This window comes from Cherax quadricarinatus, unplaced genomic scaffold (assembly GCF_038502225.1).
Source record: "Cherax quadricarinatus isolate ZL_2023a unplaced genomic scaffold, ASM3850222v1 Contig857, whole genome shotgun sequence".
NCBI classification, from domain to species: Eukaryota; Metazoa; Arthropoda; class Malacostraca; order Decapoda; family Parastacidae; genus Cherax; species Cherax quadricarinatus.
Window position 1 is genome coordinate 39655 of NW_027195883.1, and position 23264 is coordinate 62918.

General features: G+C 42.6%; 1 protein-coding gene across 2 annotated transcripts in view; it reads right to left on the minus strand.

Annotated features, from left to right (window-relative positions):
• The window catches only part of LOC128704796 (uncharacterized), a 45620-nt gene extending 22459 nt beyond the window's left edge, over nucleotides 1-23161 (minus strand). For both annotated transcript variants that reach the window (XM_070080726.1, XM_053799938.2), the window contains exons 1-6: nucleotides 23054-23161; nucleotides 12730-12832; nucleotides 12050-12270; nucleotides 9062-9262; nucleotides 5498-8642; nucleotides 2768-2911 (exon numbers count right to left, since the gene is read on the minus strand). In XM_070080726.1, coding sequence (XP_069936827.1) covers nucleotides 2768-2911; nucleotides 5498-8642; nucleotides 9062-9262; nucleotides 12050-12270; nucleotides 12730-12800 — 3782 coding nt within the window. In that variant the 5' untranslated portion in view covers nucleotides 12801-12832; nucleotides 23054-23161. The remainder of the gene's footprint in view (nucleotides 1-2767; nucleotides 2912-5497; nucleotides 8643-9061; nucleotides 9263-12049; nucleotides 12271-12729; nucleotides 12833-23053) is intronic.
• Nucleotides 23162-23264: the final 103 nt, after the last annotated feature.

Sequence of the window (23264 nt, forward strand, 5' to 3'; positions counted from 1 at the left end):
CTTGTCAGAGGTGTTTTGACACTGTAGTTCAGATGACCCTTTGATGTGCAACATCCTCACACCCCTCTAGAGTGCAGGCACTGAGGTGGGAAGTACAGTGCCTGCACTCTGAAGGATGCATGGGGATGTTACAGTTGAGTGGGTCATTAAAACTGTCATGTCAGCATGCTTCTCACAAGACAGTGATTGAATGAATGATGATGAAAGTGTTTCCTCTTTTTCAAGTCACTCTACCTAGGTGATAAACAGATGTAGAGTTTTATTAAATCCCAATAATACAGTGGACCCCCGGTTTACGATATTATTTCATTCCAGAAGTATGCTCAGGTGCCAGTACTGAATGAATTTGTTCCCATAAGGAATATTGTGAATTAGATTAGCCCATTTCAGACCCCCAAACATACACGTACAAACGCACCTACAAAAATACAATTACATAATTGGTCGCATTGGGAGGTGATCGTAAACAGGGGGTCCACTGTATTTCGTCATGAAGTGTGTTTACAGCCAGCTTCGATTTTTAGAGTGAATAATGAATCCTGTGAAACAGCCGCACTACTCAAATCATACTATTTGAAATATATACAATTTTTGCAAATGATCTGAAGAGTTTGGGGGGGAAACTAGCATTAATTAGTTTCACACTTAATCAAAATTCACACTATAGGAGGGCCCTGCTTACACAGCAGGTTAGGTTCCAGGTTACTGCTGTACAGGAGGGCTCTGCTTACACAGCAGGTTAGGTTCCAGGTTACTGCTGTACAGGAGGGCTCTGCTTACACAGCAGGTTAGGTTTCAGGCTACTCCTATACAGGAGGGCCCTGCTTACACAGCAGGTTAGGTTCCAGGCTACTCCTATACAGGAGGGACCTGCTTACAAAGCAGGTTAGGTTTCAGGCCACTGCTGTACAGGAGAGCCCTGCTGATACAGTAGGTTAGGTTCTGGACTACTGCTGTACAGGAGGGCCCTGCTTACACAACAGGTTAGGTTTCAGGCTACTGCTGTACAGGAGGGCCCTGCTGATACAGTAGGTTAGGTTCTGGACTACTGCTGTACAGGAGGGCCCTGCTGATACAGTAGGTTAGGTTCTGGACTACTGCTGTACAGGAGGGCCCTGCTTATACAGCAGGTTAGGTTCTGGACTACTGCTGTACAGGAGGGCCCTACTGATACAGTAGGTTAGGTTCTGGACTACTGCTGTACAGGAGGGCCCTGCTGATACAGCAGGTTAGGTTCTGGACTACTGCTGTACAGGAGGGCCCTGCTTATACAGCAGGTTAGGTTCTGGACTACTACTGTACAGGAGGGCCCTGCTGATACAGCAGGTTAGGTTCTGGACTACTGCTGTACAGGAGGGCCCTGCTTACACAGCAGGTTAGGTTCTGGACTACTGCTGTACAGGAGGGCCCTGCTTACACAGCAGGTTAGGTTCCAGGCTACTGCTGTACAGGAGGGCCCTGCTTACACAGCAGGTTAGGTTCCAGGCTACTGCTGTACAGGAGAGCCCTGCTTATACAGCAGGTTAAGGCTACTGCTGTACAGGAGGGCCCTGCTTACACAGCAGGTTAGGTTCTGGACTACTGCTGTACAGGAGGGCCCTGCTTACACAGCAGGTTAGGTTCCAGGCTACTGCTGTACAGGAGAGCCCTGCTTATACAGCAGGTTAAGGCTACTGCTGTACAGGAGGGCCCTGCTTACACAGCAGGTTAGGTTCCAGGCTACTGCTGTACAGGAGGGCCCTGCTTATACAGCAGGTTAAGGCTACTGCTGTAAAACAAAAATTGCTGTAAATTGAATCACAGCTTTTTCTCACTTTCAAACAGATATAAAAGCCTGATAACAAGTTTACACTATCATATATTAAGTGAGCAATTGAGCCAGGCCTAAAAACTGCATACACAGTACACACAATACTTACCTTAAAATATTTTTGTCTTTAGCTTATGAGTGGTAAATACAGTGGACCCCTGCTTTACGATCAGCTCCCAATGCGACCAATTATGTAAGTGTATTTATTATAGTGCGTTTGTGCGTGTATGTTTAGTGGTCTGAAATGGACTAATCTAATTCACAATATTCCTTATGGGAGCAAATTCGTTCAGTAATGGCACCTGAACATACTTCTGGAATGAAATAATATTGTAAGCCGAGGGTCCACTGTATATTTATTGTATCAAGTCTGAATAAATAAACAATGGCTAGAAATGAAAACTGATGTACAGTGGACCCTCGAATTTAGTCGTGCCTTTTCTGTATGCAAAACTATTTTTATCTATAAAATGTATGTTTTGTTAATATTTCCCATAGGAAATAATGTAAATCCAATTAAACCATTCCAGACACCCAAAAATATTAACAATACATTTTATAGATAATAAAAATAGTTATGCATACAGAAAAGGCACGACTAAATTTGAGGGTCAACTGATGTATTAGCAAAATGCTGTAAAGTGGGGCCCTCATGTATTCATCACCTTGTTGTATTTTCTCAATTACAGTGGACCCCCGCATAACGATTACCTCCGAATGCGACCAATTATGTAAGTGTATTTAAGTAAGTGCGTTTGTACGTGTATGTTTGGTGGTCTGAAATGGACTAATCTACTTCACAATATTTCTTATGGGAACAAATTCGGTCAGTACTGGCACCTGAACATACTTCTGGAGTGAAAAAATATCGTTAACCGGGGGTCCACTGTATTGCTAGGATTATGTCTTCTGAATCCACAGAACCGAAATAGAATAAATATGCGCTGATATACTCACGTATGTTGCTGTTGTGAGAGTAAAAACGACATATATTTCATGAGCACTTGATATACTTCACAAGGGACTGTGTGCAGACAAAAGTCACGTCCAACGCCCCCGGCCGATTCAACGGGATTGACACTGTCCACTACTGTTCTGCAACTGTTGAAGAGGAACATGCTCAAGAGGATGGTTCATGTGGTTAAGATTGATCAGGAATTGTGGAATGACACCATACTTCCTTCCCACACTGTAGTTTGTTCCACAACAACCTTCAGGAGGGAGGGAAGAAATGGGCGTGAGGAAGGGAATGGGAGAGGGACAGAATTAGAGAGAATGGGGGAAGGAGAGAATAAGAGAGAATGGGGGAAGGAGAGAATAAGAGAGAATGGGGGAAGGAGAGAATAAGAGAGAATGGGAGAAGGAGAGAATAAGAGAGAATGGGGGAAGGAAATGGTAGAGAGGGAGAGAAAAAGAGTGAATGAGATAAAAAATAGAAGAGAGGGAGAGTAGGGATGGGAGAGGGAGTCCTATTTCTGTCACCCATATCATGTGTCAGATACTGAATGATGGGTGAGAATACAGAAGCAAATGGGAGAATAGGGAGTGAATACAAGAGAGAATAAGAGAGTTAGACAATGACAAACAAAAGAGAAGAGAAAGAGCTCATTTAAAATTACACAGTCCACTCTATCATCAAAAAATAAAATTAGATCCAAAACATTACAGTCCAGGAGAGCACCTACAGCCACAACACAGGTATTAATGGGGAAAATAGGTTACCAGCCCCAAACACCTCAGTAACAAACAATATAAATACTTATTTATTATTTTTATTATCACACTGGCCGATTCCCACCAAGGCAGGGTGGCCCGAAAAAGAAAAACTTTCACCATCATTCACTCCATCACTGTCTTGCCAAAAGGGTGCTTTACACTACAGTTTTTAAACTGCAACATTAGCACCCCTCCTTCAGAGTGCAGGCACTGTACTTCCCATCTCCAGGATTCAAGTCCGGCCTGCCAGTTTCCCTGAACCCCTTCATAAATGTTACTTTGCTCACACTCCAACAGCACGTCAAGTATTAAAAACCATTCGTCTCCATTCACTCCTATCAAACACGCTCACGCACGCCTGCTGGAAGTCCAAGCCCCTCGCACACAAAACCTCCTTTACCCCGTCCCTCCAACCTTTCCTAGGCCGACCCCTACCCCGCCTTCCTTCCACTACAGACTGATACACTCTTGAAGTCATTCTGTTTCGCTCCATTCTCTCTACATGTCCGAACCACCTCAACAACCCTTCCTCAGCCCTCTGGACAACAGTTTTGGTAATCCCGCACCTCCTCCTAACTTCCAAACTACGAATTCTCTGCATTATATTCACACCACACATTGCCCTCAGACATGACATCTCCACTGCCTCCAGCCTTCTCCTCGCTGCAACATTCATCACCCACGCTTCACACCCATATAAGAGCGTTGGTAACACTATACTCTCATACATTCCCCTCTTTGCCTCCAAGGACAAAGTTCTTTGTCTCCACAGACTCCTAAGTGCACCACTCACTCTTTTTCCCTCATCAATTCTATGATTCACCTCATCTTTCATAGACCCATCCACTGACACGTCCACTCCCAAATATCTGAATACGTTCACCTCCTCCATACTCTCTCCCTCCAATCTGATATCCAATCTTTCATCACCTAATATTTTTATCCTCATAACCTTACTCTTTCCTGTATTCACTTTTAATTTTCTTCTTTTGCACACCCTACCAAATTATAAATCGAAGCTTTAAGGTATATGTAATAACAGAACCCCTGTATCTGAGGGTCCAGTATCAGCGGTTTACCATGGCCCGAAAATAACAAAAATAACCATTAATTTTTCTCAATAATGGCCTTGAAGTGCAAAAAAGTTATGGTGGAAGTTGTTTACAGTCTAAAGAAGCCTTGAAGTGTTTCCCATCAGTGAAAAAGTTATAATTCTCCATTTATTGTGCATAATTTATCAATTAAACTTTATAATAAGCATGTACAGGACTTATAGATAGTAGTGAACTCTATAGAGTTCACTACTATCCACAGTTTCAGTATCCACAGCAGGTCCTTTATTATAATAACAAAAGGGCATGGATCCCTAGGGACATTTTCTGATTGGTTTCGCAAATATATAAATATTAGAAAACACAAAAATATCTGAAATCTGAAATACTTACAGCCTCAGGCATTTCAGATAAAGGATTCTCAACTGCATTAATATTATTATTGATAGTTATTATCATTATTACTATTATTATTATCATGTTTATTTAGAAGCAGTAAGGCCAGAAGTAATATACAGTAGCAAGGTGATAAGTGGCATTCAGACTAGATTTTAAGAGAGTACAGTAAACCTTCCATACAGCAGACTAACAGGGAGGACTGCAGGAGTGGACCATTAAACCAGATTATCTAAAAAAACAAAGTAGTAAAAACCACTGAATTACTCTACTGTACACCTAATACAGCAGTGTACACACAGTTTGCAGATAAACTGCAATAAACATTGAAAATCAAGGCAGTTAAACGTACAATTAAACCAGTCTATTATGTCTTGGAATCAAAAGCCTGTCACCAGTAGCAAGGCAGTCCCCATGAAAAGTCAAAATGCATAGAAAGATTTGAAAGTAGCTTGTTTTATCAACATAGAGAAAGATTTGAAAGCGGCTTAAGATTTGATAATAACTTGTCTACTCAACATACCTCTTAGAGCAGAGTGAACCCACTAGTTTAAATGGCACCAACTGTAAGTGGCGGTCTGTGCGAGACTGAGAGTTTGGAATCTTGGAAGACAATTTCTGTGAGATCGGAGACATCGCACTGGAAACATCCTTGATAGCTTCACGTCTGGATAAAAAAGGTGTGGATGATGCTTCTAGTATGGAACTGGGGCTTATGGTGTGATGAGGGACACATGGCTTGCTCACAACTGTTGAATTTGATGGTAAGAATGTTGTCTTGTCTTTGAGTTCCTCTGTAGCATTACCTTGCAGTGCTAACATTTCCACATTATCTCCTGCAGGAACCATGTCAACTGCACACTCTTCAACATTTGCAACTTCATTAATCGGGTCATTGCTGTGCAAAACATGAAGGTCTTGTGTGGTAGCTTTCAAGGAAAATGTTCTCCTTCCTGGTTTTGGTATATTTGAAATTTTGCTTTTAATTTTGACAGGTTTTTGAGGAGTTTGATCCTTGTGTTCTACTGGAATAGATTTAGGGCTTCTCTTCCTACTCAATGTTGACAATGATCGAGACAAGGATTTCATGGAAGATTTTGAGGGAATGCTAACATCAGATTTGCCAGTGTCAAAGTCATCATCGATGCAAAATGTCTCTGTTTCTGCACATAATGGTAGTGAGGGTTTAGTGTGCTCTGACTGATTCTCTCTGCTGAGGTTAATATTTCTATTTAGCAGTAACTTCTGCTGTGCATCTGGCTTTTTACTGTCTTTATTATCTCCTTTGGATTTCTTACTGTCTTCATTCTGTTCTTTCTCATCTTCTTGTAACTGAGAGACTATCTCCTTCAACTTCTTGACTCGATCTCTCTTACTCTGAGATGACGACAGATGTTCAACATCGAAATCTTGAGTTTCTTCATCAATAGTCACATTAGTCTCTACTGAAGAAGCCAGGGTAGTGATGGAGTGTCTGCTGGTTCCTCCCTCAGTTCGTGAATCATTGATACTGCGTTGTTCACCTCCTGTTATGTTAAGACTTGCCTGCCGGACTTTCAGATCTCTGCGGGCACCTTCAACGTGCGACCATCCAGGCGACTTGGCATATTTCACATTAACCGAGACAGCAACGACTTTACTGGTGTCCATTAGCTTCGATTTAATTTCTGAAGCATATCTTACATTGCGGGAGGTTTTGCAAGCGTCGGCAATGGTGGTCTTCCCCGATGACCTAGTTGATGTTGATGGCACAGACTCCTCATAACTGGGAACTTCACTCGGTTTAGCAGAAGCATTAGCGTTAAACCGTACTTTTCTGTTTCTAGTGGGCGCTTTTGGGGGTGGCATCAATTTCTCACTTTTGGGCATCAAAGATGGAATAGTCTTGTTGAGATGAGTATTTTCATGAGTTTGAGCCATTAGAGAGAGATTTTGCCTCATTATTCTTTCTTTTTCCTGCTCTTTATTCTTCTTGTTCTTCTCTTCCTCTTCCACTGACAAGGTATTTAATTGGTAGTTGTCAATATCCTCAAACATAGAGCAAATCGCTTCCACTTCCTCTTTAGCTTTTTCAGCTTTGGATTTTGGATTCTTAATAGTGTTTAATTTACTGTTATTACTATTAAGACTATCATCACTCGAGATAGTCTGCTGTTTCTTTGTCTTTGGTTTCTTCTTTGCTCCTATCTCGTGTACACTCTCATCATTAGTTCTCTTTTTAACCACCTTTTTACCTTGGTCTTTGCTGCTAGTATTGGGTAAATCTTCACCACCTTGAGCAGGAGTTATGAAGATTAGGTTCTCATCTTTACCGTCATTGACTAAGCCGTCTCCTTTGGGTTGCGAAGCATGAATACCATCATCACACCGTTCAATGTCTTTTGCATCCGAAATGAGGACATCGAACTCATTCTTGGTGACAACAGGACAACTATCTGGTAAGTCGTAATGGCCATCATCATCGTCATGATTTTGTACGATGACCGATTCGATTTGCTTCGTGTGAGACAAAGCTATGCTAGTATCGAGTGGTTTTATAACACTGAGATCAACATTGTGGTTGTGTTTAGCACCTCTGGCAATGGGCGTGCTATGCTTCTGGGTAGTGGAATTAACACTCATATCAGAATTAACAATACTATCATCTATTTTGGCAAATCTTCCCTGCATGACCGGTATACCTCTGCCTCTACCCCGGCCCCTCACTCGACCCCGACTCACATTCACCTTCCCTCTAGCTCTTGTTCCAACCCCATGACCTGTTTTTACAGTCTTCCTATTTTCCGGTGTCTTCTGACTAGGAATAAATTTAAAAGGATCACTAGGAGTCCCAGTAATAAGATCATTGGGATTAAATATCTGAGTTTCTATATCAGCCTGAGAGTCCGGTGAATCACGTTCGAGATTTTCTGTATTGGTCTTAGATTTGAAGAACTTTTTCGAACCAGTGAGAGAGGATACTAAGCTATCTTCACTTTTTTTGTTGGATAATGTGGAAGAAGATTTATTTGAGCAAATTAATCTTTTAATACCTGTTTTAATACTGGAATTATTTGGCCCTGATGCCTGCTGAGAATTTTGATCACCGAGAGCAACACTTTTAGCCTGGTTAAAGACCCGAGAGGATTCAGAATCGGTGGTGGAAGTGGTATCGGTTGAATGTGAGGCTCCTATCTGGAAGCCGACTTCTCTGCTGTTGCAGAGCCATTTTGCAACCTTGTCCGCCGGTTTTTCCCTGCCCAGTTTTTCACTAAGATGATCAGTAGACTGCTCGTTGCTTTTAATAAGTTCCCCAGGGAGTAGCAACGCATCTTCCATCTGCTGACTCACAGATATAAGTTCATCTCCTTTTGTATCTTTCTTGCCATATGTGGTGACTGGTTTGCCATTGTCTTTAGTCAGTTTTCTTGACAGTGGAGCAGCATTTCCTCTTGCACCACTTGTAGGTTTAGCCTTGCCAGATAACAGCTGCCCATTGCCCGAGCTGCGAGTGCCCCTCCCACGAGTGAAAGAGGGTATCAAGCTCTTCCTTGCTTGGGGTTCCTGTTTGCTCGGAGATGAGTAAGAATGTTCTTCGGATATGACATCCACAGCGAGAGGTTTCTTGGGGTCGTTGATACCAGCCACAGACTCCTGTGTCTGGGGTTTGTCTGTGTGCACACTCACATCTGAAAATATTAAATAATCTAGTTAATTTAGTTAATATAATATCTCTATTATGCATCCTATACCTACCCTGTGAGTACAAAATAATTAACAGCTAAATTGAAATACTTTTCAAAATCCAAATACTCATCGAAATCCAGACCTAAAACTTTACAATAATGGAATATTATTTAAGGATTCAGGGAAACTGGTTAGCTGGACTTGAGTCCTGGAGGTGAGAAGTACAGTGCCTGCACTCTGAAGGAGGGGTGGAGATATGTTAGTTTTTGAACTGTAGTGTAGACATGCCTCTGGCAAGACAGTGATGGGGTGAGTAATGATGAAGGTGTTTCTTCTTTTTTGGGTCACCTTGCCTTGGTGGGAAATGGCCGATGTGTTAATAAAAAAACAAACCATTACCAAGGTTTATATCATAACTTACCTTGGTTACTGTTGGAGGTTAAGATTCTCTGCTTGGCTGATCGTGCTCTAGGCTTAGGTATATAGACTTCTGGGTTATAGTGATCTGTTATGCCTCTCTTGCGAGTGCCTCGTCTGGGCTCGTCATTCTCCTCGTTCTCTGAGTCATCCTCCTCGGCGCTGATCACCGGTCGAGGTCTTGGCCGGTACTTTGATGGGGTAACTGAAAGATACGCCACAATAAATGTTACATCAAATATCATGACAAATTTACATACAGGAGGTCCTCGACTTACAATGTTGGTTAAGTTCTGACGAACCCGTTGTAAGTTGCAAATACTGTAAGTCGAGAATGAATATATGATAAATAAGTAAATAACTACTATCACTGAATAAGTAAATAAACAAATAATTAGTGTAACGAAATACCGTTACTGAAAAATGAATAAACGAATTAAAGTTAAGGACTTCCCACCTTCATGTTGGGTAATTATCTTAAGTTTTATCTCCAAAGTAATTGTCGCCACACCATCGTAAAGTTGAAATACAGTGGACCCCCGGTTAACGATATTTTTTCACTCCAGAAGTATGTTCAGGTGCCAGTACTGACCGAATTTGTTCCCATAAGAAATATTGTGAAGTAGATTAGTCCTTTCAGACCCCCAAACATACACGTACAAATGCACTTACATAAATACACTTACATAATTGGTCGCATTCGGAGGTAATCGTTATGCGGGGGTCCACTGTATTGACTTGTGTGCTGTGAGTTTAACCCGTAAACGGTCCCAGCAGATCTACGTTCACATGTGTAGAGCTACAAAAGTAGATCTAAGTTTTTTACACATTTTCAAATATAACAAAAAAAAAAAAGGTAGATCAAAGTTTTTTACACATTTTCAAATGTAGAAAAACAAAAAGAAGATCTACTTTTTTTACATACTTTCAAATGTTGAAAAAAAGTATATACACGTTTGGACCGTTTACGGGTTAACCCCTAAGCGACAATGAAAATAATGGTCACAATAAAGGCTTTTATTTGCAAAACATGTTTAACGTGTCTGCCATTATTATCAATACATGTAAGTACGTAAGCTTATTGAGGTACAGGTACACGTAAATACAGGAGGCCTGGTCATGGACCGGGCCGCGGGGGCGTTGATCCCCGGAATAACCTCCAGGTAACCAGGTAACCCCCGCATAGCGACTTTAATCTGTGCAAGAGGGCTCATTGTTATGCGAAATGATCGGTATGCGAATGAATTTTCCCCATAAGAAATCATGGAAATCAAATTAATCCGTGCAAGACGCCCAAAAGTATGAAAAAATTTTTTTTACCACATGAAATATACATTTTCCTACACACAAAGAGAAGGATACATGCACAATAGTAGAGTAGTACATGCACAATATATATTGTGCATGTACTACTCTACTAAATGAAGAATAAATGACACTTACCTTTATTGAAGATGCAGCAATGACTGATGAGACACTGTGTCCTGGGAGTGCCTTTTCCTCCTGAGTACTGTAGGTCCTGTTTGGTATTTTCTTCCAGAACAGGCCTTATCACACTGTGTATGCCACTACGATTCTTAAATCTCTCAAACCAACCTTTGCTGGCTTTAAATTCACCAATATGAGCACTAGTTGCAGGCCTTTTTCCCTGTTCACCTGGGTGTTAGTCGACTGGTGTGGGTTGCATCCTGGGAGACAAGATTAAGGACCCCAATGGAAATAAGTTAGACAGTCTTCGATGACACTGACTTTTTTGGGTTATCCTGGGTGGCAAATCCTCTGGGGTTAATTGTTTCTTGGTATTCTCAATAAGCCACACCAACAATAGTGCTACACCAGCAGCAGCAGCTGACAGTGCTACAGTAGCAGCAGCAGCTGACAGTGCTACAGCAGCAGCAGCAGCTGACAGTGCTACAGCAGCAGCAGACGATGCTACAGCAGCAGCAGACAGTACTACAGCAGCAGCTGACAGTGGTACAGCAGCAGCAGACGATGCTACAGCAGCAGCAGACGGTACTACAGCAGCAGCTGACGGTGGTACAGCAGCAGCAGCAGCTGACAGTGCAGCAGCAGCAGCAGCTGACAGTGCAACAGCAGCAGCAGCTGACGGTGGTACAGCAGCAGCAGCAGCAGCTGTACCACCAATAGTAGCGATGGTTGATTGGGGTTTATTATACAACCTGGCCAGCTCAGAGACACGCACTCCACTTTCATACTTATCAATGATCTTTTTTTTCATCTCTATAGTAATTCTCACCCTTATTGCTGTAGGGTTGGCACTAGAAGCTTTCTTGGGGCCCATGGTCACTTATTTTGCAGATAAAATCACCAAAAACACTGTAATAATACGAAATGTTCCGATTGTATGCTTGGATGTTACCGCGGAGGCTGGCTGGTAAACAATGGCACCGGCGGCACATGTGAGGCTGGCTAAGGGCGCACATTGGACGCGTCTCGGACGAAGAGCGGTGAGCGGGTTTTTGAGCGGTATGCGAGGCAAAATTTTTGCGATAAAAGCGAGCGGTATGCGGATTGAACGTTATGTGATGCGTACGGTATGCGGGGGTCCACTGTACAATTATCAAACATAGTAACATATACAAACATTCTCTCTCAGTCCATAGCCGGATTCTAACCCTCTGATGCCGAGTGTGCAGGTTCAATTCCTGCTGCAGACTGGGTGGTAATGTTTGTAAATAATTTTGCCTCTTTGTAAATTAAGCAAAGGCATGTGTACTTATTATTATTATAATCAAAACCAAGTGTTAAACCCACCAGGGCTAAAGAGCGCTGAGAAACGTGTTAATTACCCCAAAAAAGTCAAAGTGACTTATTTCCATTATTTTTTCAGTCATGGTATTGTGTCTTTTGTTAATTAGAACTCATCTGCCTTGAGTTTAAACCCCATCCATTCTAAATTTTGACCTCCCTTCAATATGTGTGGGTTTTTGGCAAATCATTGCAGCCAAAATCGAAGTCACCATCAAACTACCTTCAAAGCAGCAATCTTTCTTGATACTGTCGATGATCTTTCGCACGTGGACAACCAGTTTGGTTATTTTGTTGTTGTGGCCCAGAGATCGGCGGGTGATGTTGGCCATGCAGAGTGGACAGTGGGCCGTGTTGCGAGGGCCCTTCACCACTTGCTGAATACAATCACCACAGAACGAGTGACCACATTTGGTGGTTAGGGGATTATTGAGCAAATCCAGGCTGAAAACAGAGATTATATAAGTATGGGAATAGTAATTACAAATTATTCAACAATCCAGGCTGAAAACAGATTATATAAGGCTCGGTGTTATTCTTACAATAAGAGCCAAGTGCTAAACCCACATGGGTCATAAGTTTTGGTAAAATAACTGTCATAATAATTATATTATAGGCCTGGTCACAGACCGGGCCGCGGAGACGTTGACCCCCGAAACTCTCTCCAGGTAAACCTTGGCATCAAATACATCTCACTAGAAAAACAGTTGAAATGTGTCCAACTGATCTATAAGACACATTCCAACACATTAGATGTGTCTCAGTACAGAAATGTATCCACTTCAGCAGGGACCTGAAGAAATTTTAAAAACATTCATAAAAAATCATTTTCATTACTACTCTTCTTAATTCATACAAACACACTACAGGTATACTTCAGGTATACTCCAGGTGTATACTCACCATATATTGCACTGCAGAGTCTTCTGCATCGCCTGAAGCACTGCATTCATCTGGTTGAGACGGTCCTCCATGTTTACCCCATTACACTGCACCGCGGTGCAACCTTAAGGCAAACAAGGGAATATTTAAGCTGTGGCATGAACAGGATGGAGGTTCTGAGGTTCTTTCACATGAACAGGATGGAGGTTCTGAGGTTCTGTTACATGAACAGGATGGAGGTTCTGAGGTTCTGTTACATGAACAGGATGGAGGTTCTGAGGTTCTGTTACATGAACAGATGGAGGTTCTGAGGTTCTGTTACATGAACAGGATGGAGGTTCTGAGGTTCTTTCACATGAACAGGATGGTTCTGAGGTTCTTTCACATGAACAGGATGGAGGTTCAAAGGTTCTTTCACATGAACAGGATGGAGGTTCAAAGGTTCTTTCACATGAACAGGATGGAGGTTCTGAGGTTCTGTTACATGAACAGATGGAGGTTCTGAGGTTCTGTTACATGAACAGATGGAGGTTCTGAGGTTCTGTTACATGAACAGATGGAGGTTCTGAGGTTCTGTTACATGAACAGGATGGAGGTTCTGAGGTTCTGTTACATGAACAGGATGGAGGTTCTGAGGTTCTGTCACATGAACAGGATGGAGGTTCTGAGGTTCTGTCACATGAACAGGATGGAGGTTCTGAGGTTCTTTCACATGAACAGGATGGAGGTTCTGAGGTTCTGTTACATGAACAGATGGAGGTTCTGAGGTTCTGTCACATGAACAGGATGGAGGTTCTGAGGTTCTGTTACATGAACAGGATGGAGGTTCTGAGGTTCTGTTACATGAACAGGATGGAGGTTCTGAGGTTCTGTTACATGAACAGATGGAGGTTCTGAGGTTCTGTTACATGAACAGATGGAGGTTCTGAGGTTCTGTTACATGAACAGGATGGAGGTTCTGAGGTTCTGTTACATGAACAGATGGAGGTTCTGAGGTTCTGTTACATGAACAGATGGAGGTTCTGAGGTTCTGTTACATGAACAGGATGTTCTGAGGTTCTTTCACATCAGGATGAGGTTCTGTTCTTTCACATGAACAGGATGGAGGTTCTGAGGTTCAGAGGTTTTCACATGAACAGGATGGAGGTTCTGAGGTTCTGTTACATGAACAGGATGGAGGTTCTGAGGTTCTTTCACATGAACAGGATGGAGGTTCTGAGGTTCTTTCACATGAACAGGATGGAGGTTCTGAGGTTCTGTCACATGAACAGGATGGAGGTTCTGAGGTTCTGTCACATGAACAGGATGGAGGCTCAAAGGTTCTGTCACATGAACAGGATGGAGGTTCTGAGGTTCTCTCACATGAACAGGATGGAGGTTCTGAGATTCTGTCACATGAACAGGATGGAGGTTCTGAGGTTCTTTCACATGAACAGGATGGACGTCCATAGGTTCTGTCACATGAACAAGATGGAGGTTCTGAGGTTCTGTTACATGAACAGGATGGAGGTTCTGAGGTTCTGTCACATGAACAGGATGGAGGTTCAAAGGTTCTGTCACATGAACAGGATGGAGGTTCAAAGGTTCTGTCACATGAACAGGATGGAGGCTCAAAGGTTCTGTCACATGAACAGGATGGAGGTTCTGAGGTTCTTTCACATGAACAGGATGGAGGTTCAAAGGTTCTGTCACATGAACAGGATGGAGGTTCTGAGGTTCTGTTACATGAACAGGATGGAGGTTCTGAGGTTCTGTTACATGAACAGGATGGAGGTTCAAAGGTTCTCTTACAGGACCAGGAAAAAAACAGCGAACCAAGTGACGGTTAAAGCGTTTCTTTTTTGGGCCCCAATACCCCAATGGGAGACGATTGATGTGTAAAAAAATAATAAGATAAGATTCTGTTTGTATTTTTAACTCCGGAGGGTTAGCCAAACAGAATAACCCAAGAAAGTCAGTGCGTCATCGAGGACTGTCTGCCTTATTTCCATTGTAGTCCTCAATCTTGTCCCCCAGGATGCCACCCACACCAGTTGACTAACGACCAGGATGCCATCCACACCAGTTGACTAACACCCAGGATGCCACCCACACCAGTTGACTAACACCCAGGATGCCACCCACACCAGTTGACTAACACCCAGGATGCCATCCACACCAGTTGACTAACACCCACACCAGTTGACTAATACCCAGGATGCCATCCACACCAGTTGACTAACACCCAGGATGCCATCCACACCAGTTGACTAACACCCAGGATGCCATCCACACCAGTTGACTAACACCCACACCAGTTGACTAATACCCAGGATGCCATCCACACCAGTTGACTAACACCCAGGATGCCATCCACACCAGTTGACTAACACCCAGGATGCCACCCACACTAGTTGACTAACACCCAGGATGCCACCCACACCAGTTGACTAATACCCAGGATGCCACCCACACCAGTTGACTAACACCCAGGATGCCACCCACACTAGTTGACTAACACCCAGGATGCCACCCAAACCAGTTGACTAACACTCAGGATGCCACCCACACCAGTTGACTAATACCCAGGATGCCACCCACACCAGTTGACTAACACCCAGGATGCCACCCACATTAGTTGACTAACACCCAGGATGCCACCCACGCCAGTTGACTAACACCCAGGATGCCACCCACACCAGTTGACTAACACCCAGGATGCCACCCACACCAGTTGACTAACACCCAGGATGTGACCCACACTGGTTGACTAACACCCAGGATGCCACCCACACTAGTTGACTAACACCCAGGATGTGACCCACACCAGCTGACTAACACCCAGGATGCCACCCACACCAGCTGACTAACACTCAGGATGCCACCCACACCAGTTGACTAGCACCCAAGATGCCACCCACACTAGTTGACTAACACCCAGGATGCTACCCACACTAGTTGACTAACACCCAGGATGCCACCCACACCAGTTGACTAACACCCAGGATGCCACCCACACCAGTTGACTAACACCCAGGATGCCACCCACACTAGTTGACTAACACCCAGGATGCCACCCACACCAGTTGACTAACACCCAGGATGCCACCCACACCAGTTGACTAACACCCAGGATGCCACCCACACCAGTTGACTAACACCCAGGATGTGACCCACATCCTGGGAAGGGTAAAGAGAAAGGAGAGTCTTTCAATGTTTATTATGCTAATGCCGAAGCACTAGGAATAAGATGGACGAGTTGAGATTAGTTGCTGGTGCAGGTAACATTGATGTATTTGCCTTAACTGAGACGTGGTTTAATTCAAAACGTCGGGACATGCCTGCGGAATGTCATATTCAGGGTTTTAAACTGTTCCAAGTAGATAGAAGCATCGGGAAGAGGGGTGGGGTGGCATTGTATGTCCGAGATCGCTTGAACTGTTGCATAAAAACGGGTATTAAGTCTGAAGTAACACATACAGAGTCTGTTTGGATAGAATTTTCAGAGGGGCATGAAAAACTGATTTTAGGAGTGATATACCATCCCCCAAACTTAGATAGGGACCAGGGGAGACTACTATGGGAGGAAATTGTTAAGGCCACAAGGCACGATAATGTAGTAATTCTAGGAGACTTTAACTTTAGTCATATTGATTGGAATTTCTTGACTGGGAATTTAGAATCATACGACTTCTTAGAAGTAGTTCAGGATTGTTTTTTGAAGCAGTTTGTGACAGAACCTACAAGGGGAAATAACCTGCTTGACTTAGTTATGGCAAACAATGAATCCCTTGTTAATAATTTAGAAATTTAAGAGGAACTGGGTGCTAGCGACCACAAATCAATTACATTTAGCATTGAATGGAAGTACGATAGTAGCGATAACTCAGTAACAGTCCCAGATTTTCGCTTAGCAGATTACGATGGGCTTAGAGAACACTTATCATCTGTTGACTGGGGTAACGAAGTGAGCTATCAATATGACAGTTTTCTGAACACTATACATGCTGCTCAAAAAACGTATATCCCATATAAAGAAATTAGATCAAATAGAAATGACCCAAAATGGATGAATAATAGGCTCAAATATCTACTAGGGCATAAGAAAGGAATTTATAGGCGTATCAAAAGAGGTGAGGGTCATCTTATGAATCAGTATATTGACAATAAGAGGGACATTAAAAAGGGGATAAGAAAAGCTAAAAGGGACTATGAAATTAAAGTTGCTAGGGATTCTAAAACTAACCCAAAAAGTTTTTTCCAGGTCTATAGAACAAAAGTTAGAGATAAGATAGGTCCCCTTAAAAATAACTATGGGCACCTTACTGACAAAGAGAATCAAATGTGCTCGATTTTTAATAATTATTTTCTCTCAGTTTTTACACAGGAAGACACTAACAATATTCTAGTAATTAATTTTTATAGTGGGCTAGAAGAAGATAAATTATGTAACATCACAGTCACTAGTGAGATGGTTGTGAAGCAGATAGACAGACTGAAGCAAAATAAGTCGCCGGGTCCTGATGAGGTTTTTTCAAGGGTTCTTAAGGAATGCAAAATGGAACTCTGTGAACCATTAACTAATATTTTTAATTTATCTCTTCAAACAGGTGTAGTGTCTGATATGTGGAAGATGGCTAATGTAATTCCTATTTTTAAAACAGGGGACAAGTCGTTACCGTCAAATTACCGCCCAATAAGCCTGACCTCAATTGTAGGCAAATTACTAGAGTCAATTACAGCTGAGATTATAAGAAGCCATCTCGATAAGCATAGCTTGATTAATGATACTCAGCATGGATTCACAAGAGGCCAGTCTTGTCTAACTAATTTATTAACTTTCTTCAGTAAAGCTTTTGAGGCTGTTGATCACGATAAAGAATTTGATATTATTTACTTAGATTTTAGTAAGGCTTTTGATAGAGTTCCGCACCATAGACTGTTAAAGAAAGTGGCAGCTCATGGCATTGGGGGAAGAGTGGTCTCGTGGATCGAGTCATGGCTCACTGACAGGAAGCAGAGAGTGTCCATAAATGGGGTTAAATCCGAGTGGGGATCTGTAACAAGTGGCGTTCCACAGGGATCAGTCTTGGGCCCGTTGTTGTTTATAATATATATCAATGATCTTGATGAGGGAATTACTAGTGATATGAGCAAATTCGCTGATGACACAAAGATAGGTAGGATAATTGATTCAAACGTAGATGTTATGGAACTTCAGGAGGATTTAAACAAACTCTATTCTTGGTCAGAAAAGTGGCAGATGCAGTTCAATGTAGATAAATGCAAGGTTCTGAAGCTTGGGAGTGCCCATAACTCTAGCACTTATAAGTTAAATGATGTAGAACTTAGCCATACAGATTGCAAAAAGGACTTGGGGGTTATGGTGAGCAGCAACCTTAAACCAAGACAGCAATGCCTAAGCGTACGTAATAAGGCAAATAGATTACTGGGATTTATATCAAGAAGTGTAAGCAACAGAAGTCCAGAGGTCATACTGCAGCTTTATACATCATTAGTAAGGCCTCACCTAGATTATGCAGCTCAGTTCTGGTCTCCATATTACAGAATGGACATAAATTCGTTAGAAAACATTCAGCGTAGGATGACTAAATTAATACATAGCATTAGAAATCTTCCTTATGCAGAAAGATTGAAGAATCTTAAGTTACATTCACTTGTTAGACGAAGAATGAGGGGAGACCTGATCGAAGTGTATAAGTGGAAGATAGGTATTAATAAAGGGGATATTAATAAGGTCTTGAGGATGTCTCTCCAAGAGAGAACCCGCAGTAATGGATTTAAATTAGATAAGTTTAGATTTAGAAAGGCCATAGGAAAGTATTGGTTTGTAAATAGGGTAGTTGATGAGTGGAACAGTCTACCTAGTTGGGTTATTGAGGCTAGGACTTTGGGTAGTTTCAAATTTAAGTTGGATAAGTACATGAGTGGGAGGGGTTCGATTTGAGTGTGACTTTCACATCAGAGCTTATTTCTTGGGTGGCATTGAAAATTGGGTTGGGCAAATGTTTTGTTAGAGGGATGAATTGTAAAGGACCTGCCTAGTATGGGCCAACAGGCCTCCTGCAGTGTTCCTCCTTTCTTATGTTCTTATGACCTACACTGGTTACCCACACCAGCTGACTAACACTCAGGATGCCACCCACACCAGTTGACTAGCACCCAAGATGCCACCCACACTAGTTGACTAACACCCAGTATGACACCCACACCAGTTGACTAGCACCCAAGATGCCACCCACACTAGTTGACTAACACCCAGGATGCCACCCACACTAGTTGACTAGCACCCAGGATGCCACCCACACCAGTTGACTAACACCCAAGATGCCACCCACACTAGTTGACTAACACCCAGGATGCCACCCACACTAGTTGACTAGCACCCAGGATGCCACCCACACCAGTTGACTAACACCCAAGATGCCACCCACACTAGTTGACTAACACCCAGGATGCCACCCACACTAGTTGACTAACACCCAAGATGCCACCCACACTAGTTGACTAACACCCAAGATGCCACCCACACTAGTTGACTAACACCCAGGATGCCACCCACACTAGTTGACTAGCACCCAGGATGCCACCCACACCAGTTGACTAACACCCAGGATGCCACCCACACTAGTTGACTAACACCCAGGATGCCACCCACACTAGTTGACTAGCACCCAGGATGCCACCCACACCAGTTGACTAACACCCAAGATGCCACCCACACTAGTTGACTAACACCCAGGATGCCACCCACACTAGTTGACTAGCACCCAGGATGCCACCCACACCAGTTGACTAACACCCAGGATGCCACCCACACTAGTTGACTAACACCCAGGATGCCACCCACACTAGTTGACTAGCACCCAGGATGCCACCCACACCAGTTGACTAACACCCAGGATGCCACCCACACTAGTTGACTAACACCCAGGATGCCACCCACACCAGTTGACTAACACCCAGGATGCCACCCACACCAGTTGACTAACACCCAGGATGCCACCCACACTAGTTGACTAGCACCCAGGATGCCACCCACACCAGTTGACTAACACCCAGGATGCCACCCACACTAGTTGACTAACACCCAGGATGCCACCCACACCAGTTGACTAACACCCAGGATGCCACCCACACTAGTTGACTAACACCCAGCATGTGACCCACACCAGTTGACTAACACCTAGGATGCCACCCACACCAGTTGACTAACACCCAGGATGCCACCCACACCAGTTGACTAACACCCAGGATGCCACCCACACCAGTCAACTAACACCCAGGATGCCACCCACACCAGTCGACTAACACCCAGCTACCAATTTGCTGCTAGGTGAACAGGACAACAGGTTTAAGGAAACACGTTGAAATGTTTCCACTCGGCAGGAATCGAATATTTAGTACTAAGAATAATTAGTAATAATAATTAATCAATAATAATTAGTAATAAATAATTAGAAATAAAATAACAGTAATAACAATAGAAATAATAATAGTAATAAATGATAATAAATCATAATACGTAATAAATTATCACACTTCAGGCAAACTTAAGACTAGCAAGGTTGGTATGATGAAGTATAATGTCTTATGGGGTTGGTATGATGAAGTATAATGTCTTATGGGGTTGGTATGATGAAGTATAATGTCTTATGGGGTTGGTATGATGAAGTATAATGTCTTATGGGGTTGGTATGATGAAGTATAATGTCTTATGGGGTTGGTATGATGAAGTGTAATGTCTTATGGGGTTGGTATGATGGGGTATAATGTCTTATGGGGTTGGTATAATGGAGTATAATGTCTTATGGGGTTGGTATGATGAAGTATAATGTCTTATGGGGTTGGTATAATGGGGTATAATGTCTTATGGGGTTGGTATGATGAAGTATAATGTCTTATGGGGTTGGTATGAAGTATAATGTCTTATGGGGTTGGTATGATGAAGTATAATGTCTTATGGGGTTGGTATGATGAAGTATAATGTCTTATAGGGTTGGTATGATGAAGTATGTCTTATGGGGTTGGTATAATGGGGTATAATGTCTTATGGGGTTGGTATGATGAAGTATAATGTCTTATGGGGTTGGTATGATGAAGTATAATGTCTTATGGGGTTGGTATGATGGGTTATGTCTCATGGGGTTGGTATGATGAAGTATAATGTCTTATGGGGTTGGTATAATGGAGTATAATGTCTTATGGGGTTGGTATGATGAAGTATAATGTCTTATGGGGTTGGTATGATGAAGTATAATGTCTTATGGGGTTGGTATGATGGAGTATAATGTCTTATGGGGTTGGTATAATGGAGTATAATGTCTTATGGGGTTGGTATGAAGTATAATGTCTAATGGGGTTGGTATGATGGGGTATAATGTCTTATGGGGTTGGTATGATGAAGTATAATGTCTTATGGGGTTGGTATGATGAAGTATAATGTCTTATGGGGTTGGTATGATGGAGTATAATGTCTTATGGGGTTGGTATAATGGAGTATATCTTATGGGGTTGGTATGATGAAGTATAATGTCTAATGGGGTTGGTATGATGGGGTATAATGTCTTATGGGGTTGGTATAATGGAGTATAATGTCTTATGGGGTTGGTATGATGGGGTATAATGTCTTATGGGGTTGGTATGATGGAGTATAATGTCTTATGGGGTTGGTATGATGAAGTATAATGTCTTATGGGGTTGGTATGATGAAGTATAATGTCTAATGGGGTTGGTATGATGGAATATAATGTCTTATGAGGTTGGTATGATGAAGTATAATGCCTTATGGGGTTGGTATGATGGGGTATAATGTCTTATGGGGTTGGTATGGAGTATAATGTCTTATGGGGTTGGTATGAAATATAATGCCTTATGGGGTTGGTATGATGGAGTATAATGTCTTATGGGGTTGGTATGGAGTATGATGTCTTATGGGGTTGGTATAATGGAGTATAGTGTCTTATGGAGTTGGTATGATGGGGTATAATGTTTTATGGGGTTGGTATGATGGAGTATAATGTCTGATGGGGTTGGTATGATGGAGTATAATGCCTTATGCAGTTGGTATGATGGAGTATAATGTTTTATGGGGTTAGTATAATGGAGTATAATGTCTTATGGGGTTGGTATGGAGTATAATGTCTTATGGGGTTGGTATGATGGGGTATACTGTCTTATGGGGTTGGTATGATGGAGTATAATGTCTTATGGGGTTGGTATGGAGTATAATGTCTTATGGGGTTGGTATGATGGGGTATAATGTCTTATGGGGTTGGTATGATGGAGTATAATGTCTTATGGGGTTGGTATGAAGGTGTATACTGTCTTATGGGGTTGGTATGATGGAGTATAATGTCTTATGGGTTTGGTATGATGGAGTATAATGTCTTATGGGGTTGGTATGATGGAGTATAATGTCTTATGGGGTTGGTATGATGGGGTATACTGTCTTATGCGGTTGGTATGATGGAGTATAATGTCTTATGGGGTTGGTATGATGGGGTATAATGTCTTATGGGGTTGGTATGATGGAGTATAATGTCTTATGGGGTTGGTATGATGGGGTATAATGTCTTATGGGGTTGGTATGATGGGGTATAATGTCTTATGGGGTTGGTATGATGGGGTATAATGTCTTATGGGGTTGGTATGAAGGGGAGGGGGAACCAATACTTCCCATCCCTTGGATCAAGAGCCCCTGACTGCCACCACCCTAATTACTATTATAACCAAAACCAAGTGCTAAACCCATAAGGGTCACCCCCTTAAAGCACTACCCATAAGGGTCACGCAATTAAAGCGCTAAACCCATAAGGGTACCCCCATTAAAACTCTAAACCCATAAGGGCCACACCCTTAAAGCGCTAAACCCGTAAGGGACACACCCTTAAGCTTTAAACCCGTAAGGGCCACACCCTTAAAGCTCTAAACCCGTAAGTGCTACACCCTTAAAGCTATAAACCAGCAAGTGCCACACCCGTAAAGCGCTACGCCCTTAAAGCTCTAAACCCGTAAGGGCTACACCCTCAAAGACGAGGGTGTCTTTAAGGGTGTGGTCTCCTAACCTCGACCAGCGATAATGACCCTTAGGGATAACTCGCCCCCCTCCCCCCCCCGACACAATCCCCGGCATTTAGGGCCCCAAAAAGGAAACAATTTTTTAAAGACGCGGGAAAAAAAATTAATGGCCAAAAAACATGTGGGTAAAATTTCGCGCCAAATTTCATAACTGGAGTTACGGGCGATTCAGGACGAATCAGCTGACATGTAACACCCATTTTCCCCCCTAATTAACCCCCTAACTACCCAACTAACCACTTCTGGAGAATCTATGGCCACTCACTAGAAAGCTCTGATGCACACAAAGTCGAAATTCGCTCTACTAACAGGAAAAAAAAAATAAAATTGAAAATCCTTGGCAGCCGCCGCCGCTGACACAGGTAAACAAACCTCCATTAATTATTTATCTTTATTGGCAGATTTTTACTATATATTTTTTTCTCTGGCCATTTTTGTGCATTGGTGGATAGTAGATATTGATAGAAAAAATATAT